This window comes from Tachypleus tridentatus, chromosome 11 (genome assembly GCF_004210375.1).
Source record: "Tachypleus tridentatus isolate NWPU-2018 chromosome 11, ASM421037v1, whole genome shotgun sequence".
NCBI classification, from domain to species: Eukaryota; Metazoa; Arthropoda; class Merostomata; order Xiphosura; family Limulidae; genus Tachypleus; species Tachypleus tridentatus.
Genome location: NC_134835.1, coordinates 69431076 through 69448391, shown reverse-complemented (window position 1 = coordinate 69448391; position 17316 = coordinate 69431076). Strand labels below are relative to the sequence as shown.

At 33.7% G+C, this 17316-nt stretch overlaps 1 protein-coding gene across 9 annotated transcripts in view; it reads right to left on the bottom strand.

Annotated features, from left to right (window-relative positions):
• The window catches only part of LOC143232400 (disks large homolog 1-like), a 258171-nt gene extending 249355 nt beyond the window's left edge, over positions 1-8816 (bottom strand). For 4 of the 9 annotated variants that reach the window (XM_076467795.1, XM_076467797.1, XM_076467798.1 and 1 more), the window contains exons 1-2: positions 8163-8615; positions 6028-6159 (exon numbers count right to left, since the gene is read on the bottom strand). In XM_076467795.1, coding sequence (XP_076323910.1) covers positions 6028-6159; positions 8163-8184 — 154 coding nt within the window. In that variant the 5' untranslated portion in view covers positions 8185-8615. Of the gene's footprint in view, positions 1-6027; positions 6160-8050; positions 8070-8162; positions 8616-8698 lie in introns of those variants that run through there. The other 5 variants (XM_076467804.1, XM_076467807.1, XM_076467796.1 and 2 more) reach the window with 4 other exon arrangements.
• Positions 8817-17316: the final 8500 nt, after the last annotated feature.

Here is a 17316-nt window from a genome sequence, read left to right as displayed (position 1 = left end):
AGGGTAGTTTTGGCATCTTCATGTCTTCCAAGCTCTTATTCATCAAGATAGATCTGCAAACTTTGGAATAGATGATAATCAGATGGGGCAAGGTCTGGAGAATAAGGAGAATGTGGAAGTTTTTCCCAGTCTACCTCTTCAATCTTTACAGATGTTATCCTTGCTGTATGGGGCCATGTATTATCCTAACATAACACAACACCTTTACGACTGATCAAAGCAGGCCTCTTTTCCTTCAGTGCAACATTCAAGTGCTCTAATTGTTGGCAATAGAAGTCTAATGTAATCATTACATTGAGTGGCAGTAACTCAAAGTGAATCACACCAATAATATCCCACCAAATGCTTAACAAGACTTTCCTAGGATGGAGGTCCATTTTGGGCTGTGCTTTAGCTAGTTTACCTGCACTGAGCTATTGTCTGAAGCACTTAACATTTTTATAATATATCCATTTTTCATCTCCAGTCACTAACCTCTCTGAAAAAGGTGAGTTACATTCATGAGAGTGTAGAGAAATGAAAATGTCCACTCTTGCTCTAAGGTTGGCTTCTTTCAAATCATGGGGGACCCATTCTCCAAGTTTTGACACCTTCCCACACTTTTCCATATGACAGTGAACTGTTGAATGAGTTGAATTAAGCTTCTGTGCTAGTTCAACTGTTAGAGCATAATCTTCATCAAGTGGGGCCAGCAGCAAGTTATCATTAAACTCATCAGGAGAACCTGAACACAGCGCATCACTTAAGCTATAGTCACCTGATCTGGACTTCTGAAACCAACTTCAACATTTTCTTTCATTGAGAGACTATGCACCATAAACACCTTGAATTTTTCATATAGTTTCTGCTGCACTATTGCCTTTTCTAAACTCATTAAAGCATTATATGCCTAATGTGCTCCTCAGACACATTCATTTTCATAAGGGTTTATTTGATTAATGATTGATTGGTTTGGTATTTTATGACATAAAGCAGCTAGGCTATCAGCACCAAACGTCCAGTAAAAAGTTAAAATTAAAGTAAATTTAGTAAAATTCATGAAAAGAAATTAAGGTACAACAAAACAAAGTTTAAAAAACAAAAAAAAGCATGAAAACCATAGTTTACATCTAGTCTACAGTAGTAAGAGAAAACTTTCTGTAGCATAATTGTAATTACCATAACTCGCCAGGAAGACAAACATGCAAGTTAAAAAACCACTGTCAGTCACCTGAAGTTGGCCTTTCTAGTCCTGGTTCAGAGTAATTTGATGTTATGGCCATTTTCAGAAAGTAAATAAAAGTTTTAAAAGACTTGGAGCAAAATTTTAATTAGAACTTGCCAGGATGACAACTGGGTAGTTCAAAGAGCAGCACTAGTCACCTAAAGTTGCCCTTTCCAGTCCTGGTTTAGAGTTATGTGACGTTACAGCCATTTTCTAATTTCAAATTGAACTAGAAGGGCTTTAATTCTTACAAAGGAATCACATTAAAAAAGGTCTAATGTATAAATTAAAAAACTTACATACAATTAAAAAGATTAATGGCCTTAAAAAAAACTAAAAACATTTCCAAGGCAGACAGCCTCACCATCAATAACACTGTCTAACGTTATGGATAAACTTTGGAACAGAACATGTTTAAAATGGTGCTGTCGTTGAGAGACATAACAGCAGCAAGACAGTAAAATATGGCTTATTGTGACCCGAGTGTTATATAGACAACACATTTGTGCATCAGTCCAGATAAAAGAAAACAATTAGTTAAAAAACTGTGACCAATGAGTAGTCTAGGTGAAACAACTTCCTCTTTCCAATCCTTACAGAAGCAAGAAGGCCAAAGTCCAAGAGAAAGTTTTATTTGGAAAAGGCTGTTTTCACATTGCTCACTCCAAATCAACTGCCACCTGGCCAGAGCCAAGCTTTGAATACAGGACCACAATCCATATATGGAACAGGCACAGCAGTGATAGTTCTAGAGCAGACAGATTTAGCTGCAGTGTCAGCAAGCTCATTCCCATGAATAACAACATGGCCCAGTATCCAAAAAAACTGGATAGAAGTAGATGTTAAAGAGAAATGTGCAGTTGGTTTTGAATATTGGCAAAAACAGGGTGGGAACTAACATGAAGAGATTCTAAGGCCAGTAGAGAACTAAGCAAATCAGTATAAATAGTATAATTCGAGTATTGCTTAGCTTTTATGTGATGCAGGGCAACAGAAATGGTGTACAGTTCAGCAGTGAACACAGAAGCTGTTGAGGGGATTCTGCACGCAACCACCGAACCAAAACAAAGGCAGAGCCCACAGTCACCTGATTTGGAACCATCTGTATAAATAGGGATGGAAGGATGGTTCCGAAAGATGATCAGCAAATAACAGACACTATTTCCAGTTGGGAGTGTCTGCTTTTCTCAGATGATTTAAAAACAGGTCACATTTGAGAACTATAAGAAGCTATGGTGGAATGGGCTGACCAATGGATACAGCAATGTTATCCAAGGACAGACCCAATTCATCCAACTGCACCTGGATACGAAGGTACAAAAGGAGCAATGGCAGATCATCTGTTCTGAAAAAGTATGGCCCAACTGAGGAAGGAAAACACAACCCCAGGTGAGATACTTTGGTAAGGAACGAAGTTTCAAATCATATAGTAAAGACAGCTGCAAACAGAAGAGGTGCAAAGAAGGTTCATGAGACTATGTATAAGCTCTGAACTAGGGAAGTGCTGAAAGCCCCAGTGCAGAGCCAAAGTCCTTGATGATGAATGGGGTCCAGCATCTTTAAGGCTGAGATCCTAGGGGAGACGGCAACTGTTCAATGAGAACAACAAGGTCTGATTGATCATAGATCTCTCCAGGAGACAGGTAGAGAGAACAAACAACAATGGTACGACCCAAGGAAACATGGATAGCTACAGCTTCCAAGGGTGTGTCGAGTGGCAAAAAACAGGGTGGGCACATGCTGATCAACCACAATGCCACCCCTCCATGCACTCATCCATAACACAGCCTGTCATTTCTGTAGAAAGACAATTGTTGAAAGGTGACTATATCAGCAGGTTTCAGAAATGTTTCCTATCAGGAAAGACATGCAGTATGGTAGAAGCAATTAGTGTTTTGATTCTGTTTACAACATCGTTTTTCTTTACTGTCTTTATTCAATGGAGATCTATCAACCTCCATGGATCCTGCCCTGGGTCAAATGGACCAGTCTTTGCTGTTGGAAGAGGATTCCATTGACTGAGGACGTGAATGAATGATCATTTTGCATATTGTGGTGGGAGAAGATGATGTACCCAAGGAAATGCCTGTAGCTGGAAACAAAGGAAGTGGATCTTGGAATTTGCTGAAATGTATGTTAGGGACAGAGATGGGTGTTAAAGTTTAGTCATCCACTTTTTTAACCATGGAGGTCAAAAGACTTTTCTTTGGCTTGAGAACAATTCTTTTGGAGGCACAGAGAGATCCATCTGCACTCCCACTGTAGTAGTGTAACGAAGTGCAGCAGCATACGTCCGAGATGAAGTGGTGGACAGCAACTTTTGAGCCTCAGGATAAGTAATGTTATGAATCCTTTTCAAATGCTACACCTGTTTTTCTTCCAACCATTTAGGGCAAGAATGAAAGTAGAAAGGGTGAGAGCCATTGCAATTGATGCAATGAAGGTCTATTTCACACTTGAAGGCATCATGGGCCTTGCTACCACAACGAGCACACATCAAGAAACCAAGACATGACATCTTCAAATGACTGAACTGCTGACACTAGAAATATCTGAGAGGGTTTGGAATGTATGGCCATACCCTGCAATTAAGATAACCTGCCTTGATGGTGGCAGGTGGACGTGGTGATGTAAATGTTAGAATGAGGATATTGGTCGGCATCGTAATTCCAACTTTGTGAGTGAAGATACATCTCACTGTAAAACTCCTTGGATGGAGAAACCAGCAAGAATCTCCAACTCGGGGATGTTCTTCAAATCCCTCTCAACAATAATGTTTCATGATGAATTCAAAGTAGCACGAGGTGTAACCTCAACAGGTATATCTCCAATCACCTTGGCACGTAAGAGGAGTTCACTGTGTTGAGATGTGGATGTTTCCACCAATGTCACCAGAGCAAAACTTCTTTACTGACTTTGGAGAGCCAGCAAGTCCATTCTGACTAAAAAAGGGAGACATTTGACCTATAGGTTTGTCTGAAAGAGAATGTAGTATAAGAAAATGAGGTACAACAGGTGTTACAGACATTGAAGATTGCTGTTCAGAATCTTCAAGACATGGTCATTTACCTATCTACTGTTTTTTCACTATTTTATTTAAGTTTTTTTTGAGGATCCATAAAAAAGGAATATTTCAGTGACCACTGACCTCACCCTTCATGGAGCCTTACGAGGGGATGCACTACAATGCCAAACAAGGACACTGCAACAACGCCAGTGTTTCGTGAGCACTATACCCAAACACCAGCATCAGATACAATGTCCACAACACCTGTTAAGAACATCCAACACTGGTACTTGGTTGACCCTAGCCCAAGTGGAACAGCCAACTGACCCTAGGGGGGCCACCCCAAGGCTGCCCTTCTACAGGAATTCAAGGCCAAAATGATGTATTAGGGTTGGACCCCTCAACCATTAGGATTCTCTCCTCCCCTTCATGGGTCACCATGCACAGCAAACATGTGGATGGATGTTTAGATCCCAGAGGAGGTAAACTGAAAGAAGAGAACCTTCCATGGGAGGTCACTTCACCATGTACAGGAATCAACACCAAGGGGTATTTGATTTATAATCTGACAAAGTGAAGTTGGGTTAGTTTCGTTTACTTGTCTGAACATTTTTATACACATCCTACTACATATTTTAGTCATTAAAGCCTTCTACAAAGACAGAAATGATGATGCACTTTCTGTATTAAATTTTCAGACATTACTTGTAGGATGACCTGATAGTTAACTTATCCCTCACTCATATAGACAAGTTTATTTACAAGCCTTTTATACAGTACTTTGGTAAATGCTTTCTGAAAATCCAGATAAATCAAACTTACAGTCTTATCCATATCTAGATAAGCATTAATTTTTGCAAAGAATGTCACAAGATTTTACTTTAGTGAAACCATTTTGATCATTCAATAAAATAAACAACCACTTATATGGTCATTTTATAGAGTTGGGCAATCAATAGAATTTGCTAACCCATTAATTGTCACATTCGTTAATTGATTACATTCAACTAATCAATATTCTCATGAAATACCTATGAAAATCTATAAAGCTAAAAATTGAGCTTTGATGCCTATAAGGGATTGAGATATAACCAAATATGTAGTTTATGCTTAATAATATAACACCAATATTTTGATTACTTGAATAATTGAAAAAACCAAACAAATAATAATCTGAAACTCTAAATTTGATAAGTTGATTTTTTTTTTTTTTTTTTTTTATGAGTAATCAGACTAAATATTAAGCTAAAAAAAGCTGAATTAATTGACAATAATAATGGAAATATTTTTGATTACTAGATAATTGTAATAACTATACTGTGTTAATTAAAAACATTAATTGATTATTTTCATAACATTAATTGGATTAATCATTACCTTCATTACTTCATTATTTTGCTTTATATCAATTGATATTCATAGGTGATCGATTAATGAAGTTAATCATCCAGCTCTAAAAGAATGTATAACTGAATATTTAAAACTACAAATGGATAACTTCAATTGTCATGCACAGAGTAAAGGTAAATCTGCACATCCAATTTATAAATAACCTTTCTTTGCATTTATAAATAGCATAAAAATCATAACACACCAAGATGTATTAACTCTTCCATTACAAAACCTTTATATTTAATGAAATAAATTTTGATTAATAAAGTGAAAACATATGTATAATGTGAAACAGAATAGTGTGGAAATCTTAGTCCTACAGAGATTTCCATACATAATGTACATATTACATAATTCCCTAACACTACGCATTGAACAGTGTCTTGTAAATTCTTAAAGGAATTTTCAAATAACTAATACTTACCTAAAAGAGCAAGAAAAAGTCTACTCTTAAAGATTCTTATTACTCGTTCAATAGCATTTCTCAGCTGTTTATCTTGAGGTTTAGTTAGTTTCGTATGATACTCTTCTAATAGCTCTAAGGCCCGGTGAGCCTCTGTAAAACAAAGTCAGAACTGTTTTTTTACTTTTAAATGCTCTGCTTACTATGATAAAATATACAGATAAAACTGTTCATTTATAAATTAATTAGTATGTACATGTTACATTAGACTAAAGTGAGATATCAAAACCACTCATGTAATACACAAAAGTGCTTAGCTAACATCAAACTTAAGCCATCACAATAAAGCCATGTTTGTTCAACAAAAAACGTAGAGACATCTGAGCTAACTACTAGGAACTAAATAGTGGAAAACAAGATTTTATAAGCCTAAAAAAAAACTTCCAAAATGAAACATCTGAAAGCTTGCTGGAATAAATGTTTAATAATAAATCCACATCAGAAATAAACATTTTCAGCTTTTCTTGCACAGTACCATATCTTTACACTGTTATCAAGAATTGTTAATGTTTATGAAATACAAAACTTCATTTCAGTTGACAAAATGTTTAGAAATTATTAATGTTTAAGTTTTTATTACATAATACACATATACACAAAAGAATAGTATATTAGAAATAATATTATGCAATGTTATGTTTCTATAAACATTTGAAAAAATGCATGAATTTTCAGGAATTTTATATTATGTGTAACAAATGTTGAGTTCACTTAATACCCTGAAAGATGCATTTCAAATTTTCTGAGCTTCAAGACTGACTTTTTCACTTTACCAAAAGCATTTAATATTCAAACACACAGAAAAGATAAAATACAGAAGTGGTTGTGTCATGGTCCTTATCAAATATAAAAATCATATTTTTAAGATTATACGAGTCCAAAAAAACTACAAAAATTTGAATTATTGTTAGCTAGAAACTAAGCAATAATCTTCAGAATGAAAACAAAATGCTTCTCACTTTCAGGAAAAAACAATTATAAAACATAAAAATTGCACTTTCAGTAACGTATTCACTATTAAATGAATCATTCTATAAATTGTAGTTTTATTCCTACTTAAGGAACACTAGTACAAAACTTAATACATAATATAATTATTCAACCCTTAACTATCTGGATATCATTCTGATTTAAACTGCTGAACCACACACACTATGAAATATATTTAAATTATATTTAAGAAAAATACCACTGTAATTCTCTTTCTACACAACAATCCTAAAATGATGAATTTTATATATTAAGTTTAATCTAATAACCAACTTGTTTTTAATATGAAATATTCTAACTTGATGGAGTTTAAGAAAATTCTGGCTTAATATCCATTTCTCAAGTTATTATATTTTGTCAGTTCAACTATTTACAAAAACGCGTTATGGCCTAGCTGCTTCCTTTTGCTATATTAGTATTACGTTTGACTGTTCATCTAAATATTTCAAAATTCAAGTGCTTCAAAACTCCCATATTTTTTTTATTTCAATACTTAACTAATACCTTTTAATAGTGTCAGGTTAATAATAATTATAGTCAATGGGTAAAATTTTGTTTCAGGTTCTTTGCAAAAACTACAAAAGTGACAACAAATTCAAATACGATGTACATCGATTAAAATTCAACGAAACGTAATAGCAACGTAGGTCATGGTATTATCGAGCTTTGTTAGAACGCTACAAATAACTAAATTACAAGTTAACAGTTCTTTAGTTGCAACAAGATAGGAAACGTGACAGTAACTACCTGCCTCAGTATGAACGTTATGTATTTGAGTTGCATTTATAAATAAAAATTGAACTGGAGCTATGTGTTTTGATTTAAATTAACGTATAACCCATAAAGTAAATATAAATAACATTGCACATTGATTTATAACTTCAATCAAAGTTATATACCTTAAATTAATTAAAAAGTTACTTATATTATGCAAATAAATTCTTATTCTCCTGAGACCTCAGTAAGCTTAAGACAAGTTACGAATACAACTTACAAGTACTTCACAGTATTAGAAGTTAGGCTTAACTTCATTTCCAACATTTTTTTTTATTATGAAACGTTGAAACTGCGATTTCAAATTAATAATAGTAATGAATTGATCTTACCACCTTGTCTACGAACAGGCATTTTAAATGCCAGCGTAGAGAGCACGGTACGCAAATTGTAACTGAAAGCTTTTTCAATACCGAAAACCACCGTTCATCACGTCCCTTCGACAAGATAATTTTCGCTAGGAAACGCTTAGGCTTACGTCCAAAAAGTATATCAACTGTGATGCGTTTCCTTATTTACCTTTATGCTAACGATAATGCGCAAAATTACAAACAATACTACGCTTGGTTATTGTTTAATAAAAAAAACAAATACGTCATTATTAAATTAAATTAAATGTATTTCAATAGTATTCACTGTTTTTTTATCTTCAAACAAAAACACTAATTAAAACCCCAACAAAAATAGAATCCAGTTAGATTCTACATTGCGGTACTAATACATCACGGAAAATAACATGGCGTCAATTAACAACATTACGCATCTCCAACGGTAAATTCTATTCCATAAGAATTAAAGCGAGAATGACAATGTTTTTTGTTGTTTTAATCTTGCTTATCAGTAGAGGAGGTTTTAGACCACACATTACCTCCTACTCGTTAACCGCCACAGGAGTAACATAATGATTGCAGACTTTACTTTCATTTGTGTCATTTAAGCAAACCATTTTATAGATTGCGTTCTTCTGCACTTATTTGATAAACAAATAAGCTTAAACTGTGAAAGCATCAATTTAAAAAAATTTTTGATGTGTAAAGAACAAGTCAAATGATTGTTCAGATCAGGTCAAGCATGAAAACAAATGCACAGAAAAGTTTTATTATTCTTATGTAGAAACAGAAAAACAAAATAATAGAGAATAAAAAGCAACGAAAATGTCTTATTGTAAGAAACTACTTTTTAGTAGTATATATAGTAATGTAAATATAGTGGGGGTGGGAATTGGACCAAGGAGTTTTCAACAGTAGGTGTCTGTGAGTTATTGGCGATAAATTCGACAATAAATGCGTGTTTGTAAAACACTTGTTTTTAAAATAGTATACATATATTTATAAGTATATGTATATATTCGAAACAAGTTAAACATATGAACAAAAATTATTTACACTGTGAAGATCACAGTTGTATCTCAAACACTATACACTTCTATTCCTTCGAAAGTTCACTTAGACCAATTCAATTGCTTAAGAATTCAGTTGATATCCAAACTATTTTTCACTGTATCGTCATAGTAATCGTGTATAATTCATTTACGATGTCACGTGAGTTACGGCAATTGTTTCCTGAATTTCCAATAATCACCTGTTTTCGTACTTCCAATAATTGAATAATGATGGAAATTTGCCTCAAACAATGGTGAAAAAAGATGGATTGACGAAACCAACAAATGGACATAAAGTTTCAGCTGGAGAAAAGTTGAAAGTTACACCTCACGATAAGTGAATTATTAAAATCAAGGAAGACAGATATTAAATGGATATCGACTTAATACAGAGACATGGATATAAGGTTAGTGTAGCTGCAAATTGTTTTACAACTTATATCCAAGTAATAAATCCCTATGCACTACATGGCAATTATTACGCTGAAGACTGAACTTCCAGTGATAACAAGGAGAGCACTCAAGAGCTACCAAGATGTGAAACATTCGTACCAGGAGTTATTAGGAATAACTTTACATTTAGTGATTTGGATGTAGTAGACCAAACACTAAGTATATCCTGAAAGATTATTGGTTGGAAAAACTCTTGTGGATCTGAAGAATAAATAATACATCATTAGGACCATAAACACACACAAAAAACATTGTAACTTGTTTCGCATTTATATTGATGCCTAAGTTTGTTTCAGTTTGATGCAAGTGACATATATTGTTAGGTATGTATTGCACGAGTCTCGCCTCTACTCTAAATTTGTAGAAGACTCTCGAGAGCAAGAATCAATATATGGTTTACAATACACTAGCGTGTCTTCGAACATTATTGAAAGTTCTGGAATCTCGCCTAATTGGTATAAAAGCTTGCCGAGACACACAATAGAATATTTTTCGGTCGCTATAATCAGTATACTATAAGCTTTGGAAGTTATAATTGTGATTAACGCTTATTAATTAGAATATTACAGAATTTGACCAGGAACATTTATAGATTTTGAACCATTATAAACCACTTAACTTCAGAGACTTAACTTCACGTGTTAGTATTTTTATGAGGACATTAAATTTATTCACTGGTAAAAGGTTAGCTTGTAAGCAGTGTGAGGACAGCCAAGAAAATACAGCTAGCTATCTTATGCAAAGTATTACAATATCAACTCAGAATTAGTTTTTTCGTTGTGAATCTGGACCATCAATAAAATATTCACTTCTAGTCCAGAGAGAAGAGCCAGTATAGCTTGTAAGTTTGTAAAACTCTTGAATCAAGTCATCCCGTAAGTAATGTTCAAAAATTTAATACAGAAAGTGCATCATAGATTTTGTTTTTGTAGAATAATTTAATTACTAAAATATGTAGTAGGTCGTATATAAAGATGATCAGACAAATAAATAAACTAACAATAAACTAACCAACTCTACTTTTTCAGATCATTAAACAAATAAACCCTTATGAAGATGAATGTGTCTGAGGAGCACATTAGGCATATTATGCTTTATGAGTTTAAAAAAGACAATAGTGCAGCAGAAACTAGACGAAACATTCAAGGTGTTTATGATGCAGAGTATCTCAATGAAAGAAAATGTCAAAGGTGATTCAAGAAAATCAGATCAGGTGACTACAGCTTAAGTGATGCGCCACGTTCAGGTCGTTCTGTTGAGTTTAATGATGACTTGCTGCTGGCTCTACTTGATCAAGATTGTGCTGTAACAGTTGAAAAACTAGCACAGAAGTTTAATTCAACCCATTCAACAGTTCACTGTCATCTGGAATAGTGTGGAAAAGTGTCAAAACTTGGAAAATGGGTCCCCCTTGATTTAACAGAAGCCAATCTTAGAGCAAGATTGGACATTTGCACTTCTCCGCACTCTCATGAACGTAACTCACCTTTCTCGGATAGGTTAGTGACTGGAGATTAAAAATGGATATATTAAAAAATGTTAAGAGCTACAGACAACAACTCAGGGCAGGTAAACTGGCTAAAGCACAGCCTAAAACGGACCTCCACTCTAGGAAAGTCTTTTTAAGTATTTGGTGGATATTATTGGTGTAATCCACTTTGAGTTACTACCATTCAATGTAATTATTACATCAGACTTCTATTGTCAACTGTTAGAGTGCTTGAATGTTGCATTGAAAGAAAATAGGACTATTTTGATCAATCGTAAAGGTGTTGTGTTATACCAGGATAATACACGGCCCCATACAGCAAGGATCAGATCTGTAAAGATTAAAGAACTAGACTGAGAAAACTTCCACATCCTCCTTATTCTCTATACCTTGCCCCATCTCATTATCATCTGTTCTGAAGTTTGCAGAATTATCTTGATGGAAAAGGGCTTGGAACACATGAAGATAAAACTACCCTTTCCACATTCTTTTCCTCCAAACCCCAAGAATTTTATAAAAATGGCATTAAAAAAACTTGTGAATCGTTGGCAGGAAGCAATTAATAATAATGGAACACACATTATTGATTAAATAACATTAAAAGCATTTGAAATCCTTTCTCTTTTTCTGAACTTAAAATTGGACATTATTTAAGGAATGACCTGATATACAAACCAATATTTTGTAATAACCATTATAAATTGTATTGTTGTTTGTATATTAAGATATATTTGTGTTAAAAAGGAAAATTGGTGTATCAATCTTCTTGGCAAATATCATAAATCTGATACATATAGAAATTCAATTAACTTCCAAATTAAAATTTCAGGCTATTTGAAATGTAATATATAACATATTAAATCGTAACACGTAACACCATAAAGTTCGAATCATTTCTAAATGGGATATTTCAAGTGTACAAGTACTACTTCCACATTAAACAACATTGGAAGTTCTTACCTTTGAAGAAAGTTGTGGGAAGTCTGATATTAATTCCTTATATAAAGAAAGTTTACCACCTCACTTAAAAAAACTGAATAATCAAAGCTGTAGAGATCTTACAGCTGATCACTGTCAGAGACGAAGTACATGAAATATCAGAACACTTACTCCTATGAACCTCATGACTTTTGGTGATAAAATATCTCATAAGGTCATATATATGTGTTTTTATATGTATGTATGAACTTCTCCTATTCAATAAAACTTAGTATTTTTGTCTACAAGTTTCCCAGTAGTATTAGCATTAAACTATTCTTATAAGCTATATTTCTATGTTATAAATTAGATGTTTGGTAAAGAAAGCTATTAACACGAAGATGATGTAATATCTCGATAGTTCATAAAACTAGTCCTAAAATTTAGAATCATCCCAAAACTTTTAGAAGTTAAGAGTTCATTATAAATATATGAATCGATCATTGAGTTGTTGCTGGTTCAGCCACTAAGAGTTAGTGTTTCTATCAGCTAATCAGTGTGTTAGTTAAGTTTGTTATCAATCAATGAAATATTTGTTAAACATTATTAGTGTATTAAGAATGAAATAAAACTCTGACTAAACTTTAACTTTCAACATTACAACTCAGGCACAAAACGAGACAGTAAAATTGTTAGAGATGATAAAACAACGGAAAGAAGAACAAGCAGAAAGTAACAGAAAATTAGGCAGAAAAGTTTAAAAGAAAGGAACAAAAATTGAAAGATCGTAAATTGACATTAAAATAAAACTAAGGAGTAAGAAACAGAAATTAAACTATGAATTAAAATAAACAGACCTGACTGAATTGTACAGAGTGATTTTAAAAACAAGGCTGAAGATTACAGAAAGGTTGTGGTCACAAAATTGAAAAAGTACAAAAAGACATGAATGAAATGTAGAAAGATTTAATGGCAAAATCAAATAATTACAAAACCAAACTGATGGAAGAATAAACTAATTTATAAAAATTAATAGGTAAATGCAAAGATTAAGCCTGTGACATCTTATTCTGCGTTAGCTCAAACATTCCATCCTTAAACACCATTTATTACAAAATATGGTATATGAGAATCTATTTAGTCTATACCTATCACCTCTGATGCCATGCCACATGTTACTGCAGGATATTCTTGGAGAAATTCAGTCGCATCACCACAAAATTCAGTTTCAAAATTAGCTTGCCAGTTCAATAATATTGCCTAATTTAGAAACCAATATATGATGACAGAAAGGCACTACGGATAGCATATTAGATTCAGATCCAAATAATTTCCAAAATGAATGGGTGACAGAGTGAGCAGCAAGCTATTCATTTTTCTCCCCATTTGAAAGGACCAGCTACAACAGTACTAAGAAACATTCCAGCTGAGAGTTGTGAAAATTACCAGCCATTGATAGTCTTATCTAACAGAATGAAGGTGACACATCAGAAAGAAGTATTCAAAGTAAAGTTCCAAAACAGTGTACAGAAGAAATAAGATAAATTAGCCAAACATACAAAAATTTTGCAGAAGCTTGTCAAATTATCTTGACAAGAATTATAGCGGTGAGCTAGCCAAGTGCGAAACTAAACAGAAATTAGTTGGATGTATGAGGTAAATTCATTTGTGAATACTCCATCTGCCTCAAATGGTATAAAATGTTTATTATCTAAAGAAATTTTATCCACTTGATAGGTTCATTTGCAATTTGCTGATTAACATTTGTTCAATGCTACAATTGTTTAATCTGATTTGGTAATGACTTCCAGAGATGAAAAAAGAGGGATTTATGCAGTCTTAGCCAAAATATTTGTATAATGTTCTATAACGATCTTATATCTAAAATCATGGAGTCGTTATTGACTAAATGATCAAGTAGGAACAGAGAAGGTAGCATATAATCAGACAAACATGTGTAAAAAGATGTACTTTTGTTATAATATTTTTCAATGCTTTGTCCAGACAATTTCTCTGTACTCGGTCTAGTCATGCCTTTTTACGTGCCAGAAGTAATAGGGTGTCAAACTGTTAGACTGTCCAGAAATGGTGTGAAGTAAATAGGCATTGTCAGAACAGTAAGGTGCTCCAGTGTACTTCATACAGGATCCTGAAACATCATCATATTACATGAAATGTTATTCCAGGAAAATGTATTGGTAGGTGCCAAAAGGATATTGCCCAATATTTCCACTTTTTGATCAAATTAACATGGTATGAGCACATTCATTTCAGGTTATCCTGAAGAAAAATGAATAGAAGACTGACAAAACAGGATTATTTTGCAAAAAGAACTGTTTACAAACTGATGCTAACCAGAATTCACTGTCGTCACCGCGTTACTTGGGCAAGATAGCATGCCTATTTATAATTAGGGCACTGGTGACATGTCATCAGTTCAGGTGAGTTCTGTTTCTGGCTTGTTAAAGCTTATGATAGAATTTGTGTTCTTCATTTGCCTGGTTAACAGATGATGGAAGACTGTCTTTTCTACATGGAACATAAGGTACATTACATGCTAGGGTAGCCATTCGTTATGGTGGAAAAAATTGCCCTTCACATCTTCGAGGGAAACGTCAATGGCGCCTTTTACATGGAGACGATAGTTCAATCTTCATGCTGTCCATAGAATCTGTATCATTATACAAATTGCATATATGGGTGCTTAACATAACATGCATTTCTCAGTATCCCATCTTAATCATTATTATCTTATTTGTTACAAAATATGCAAAACCTTGGTCAAAACTGTATAAACATTAAATGAACATAAAGTTCTAGCAAAAGGAAAATTAGAATTACTCTTACTGTGGAAAGCTTTCCTACATCTTATAACATGTGTGTAATTAAACTCAAAAAAGAGCGTATACTTGGAACTGACTTCATGCAGAGACATGGATATGAGGTTAGACTGCTTTTTACAAGTTCCACAGTCTATGACCAGAAAATCCTTATGCACTACATGGTAATTACTACAATGGAGGTTGAATTTTCGGTACTAACAGGGAAGATGATTGTTGAAACACCAAGGAGTAAAATACTCATACCAATAGTTATTAGGAATAAATATACATCTAGTAAACGTGGAATAATGGAACCAAGTAGTACGTTATTTCCTGGTTGGTATTCTTGAATCTGAAGAATAAAGATGTCAAAGATGACTTTATCTGGAAAAACTTTAATCGGCAAAGTAATAAAATATAGTTACTTAATGCTAATGCTAATAAGCTTGGATTATATCGAGATGACATGGTACGATTGTGCAATCTTTACTCCAAAAAAAGAAAAAGATTAAAGTTAAGATGGTGATGAGAAACACTACATGCTATATTAAAAATAATAAATGGCACAGTTTACCGAGCTCATAAAACCAAAAATTCCAAGCCACAGATCATCTACCTTGGTTATTTTTGGAAGTATGACTACCAAGGACATAGCTGAAAGTGTACTCACTCTATCACTCAGTTAAGAAGAATCACTCTAGTGGTAAAGCCAGTAATTATAAGGGATGAAAAGTCATCCAGTCTGTATGCCATTGACCTCAAGTAAGAAATACACCCAAAAGACTTGGTGAATGGGCAAGTTAGCGCACTTTTTGGTCCGTGTATCAGGAGTTTTCAAGGAATTTCTCAATCTAGGAATGGAGTAATGTTGTATACTTAATATTATGATTTAGTTGTTTGCTAGATGAAACTGCTAATCGTGAAGATAATGTTACATCTAGAAAGCTCATAACATTATTCCTAGAATCTAAAAACATTCTCTACTTGGTAACTGATCATGTAGTAGTTTATTGGAAGACTAATTGAGTTGTTGATTGGGCGGCTAAGAGCTAGTGTTTCTGTCGGATAACCAGTAAATTGGTCAAGTTTTTTTTTATCCAGTAAGAAATATTTTGCCAAATATTATTCTACAAAAGTTTCTTAGTTTATTTATTAAATTAGGCTTACAAATAAACATGTCTACGGTAAACATTTATTGAAGAAATGAAATAATCATTAATAAGAAGAGAGAAAACATATCATTCGCAGTTCCAATGATATAGCATCAGACAAAATATCAGCTAACTGATTGTTATTTTTGCATGACTAATGTTTCTGGATATTCAAGCAAAACTAAACAATACATTAAATATCCAGACACTGAATTTGAAATTAAACCAGTTCCTCACGCTCACGGCCTTCCAGTACCGCATCCACCGGTGAATTGGGAAATAGAAGAATTATTGTGCGAAAAATACAATGAATCATTTTCATCCTTTTCATCCAGTAATTCTATTCCTGTGGCACTTCAATATAAGCAGCCTCATTTGATTATACAAGTAGAGCTAAATCATTTGATTCGCGGCTTGTCTCCTTCACAGCAACATGGGTTCTTTAAGGTTCTCATTTACAGCAACGGAATTTATTAGCTCCAGGAACAAACCTCAGTTTACTGAAGTCACTCCCACAGTCTTGGTTCTCAGAATGAAAGATACTTTGTGTTTCTGAACAAGTGTTGGTGTACTAATGGAAAAATCAGGTACTGCACATCATCCTCAAGAATGAAGACTTTTTATCTACTTATCTAAAGCTAGGCTGAAAGTAGGCAAGGTATGGCTAGGTGGTAAGGGCGCTCAACTCATAATTTTAAAGGTCCTGGGTTCGAATCCCCGTTATACTAAACATGCTTCTCCTTTCAGCCGTGAGAGCGTTTAATGTGAGAGGTAATCCTACTGTTCGTTAGTAAGACAGTAGACCAAGAACTGGTGATGATTAGCTGTCTTCCCTCTAGTCTTATTCTGGTAAATTAGTTACGACTAATGCAGAGAGGCCCTGGTGTAGCTTTGCACGAAATTCAAAATAAACATAATCTGAAAGCTGTACTTTTGAACAATGAGAACACTAAACCCTTGTTTGTTGCTTTTCATGTTGCAAACATTAAAGAAAATTATCAAAGCCCGCAGATTATACATTCTTAAATGCAATTTTCAATGAATAAACAAAATTATTAAAGAAAATATGTTTATTTTTTACGATGTATAAGAATATTTTGAATAAATCTGTTATTACTCGAAAACTAGAGGTGATCTATACTTTTTTAAATGACTTTTATAATTAACATCGTCAAATTACTGAGAAAGAGTTGTATTTTTTAGTGGCAGAGAAACCTTTGTTGTATTTATATATTTTTTTAAACGGCTCGTTTGGGTTGAGAATTTTTTTTC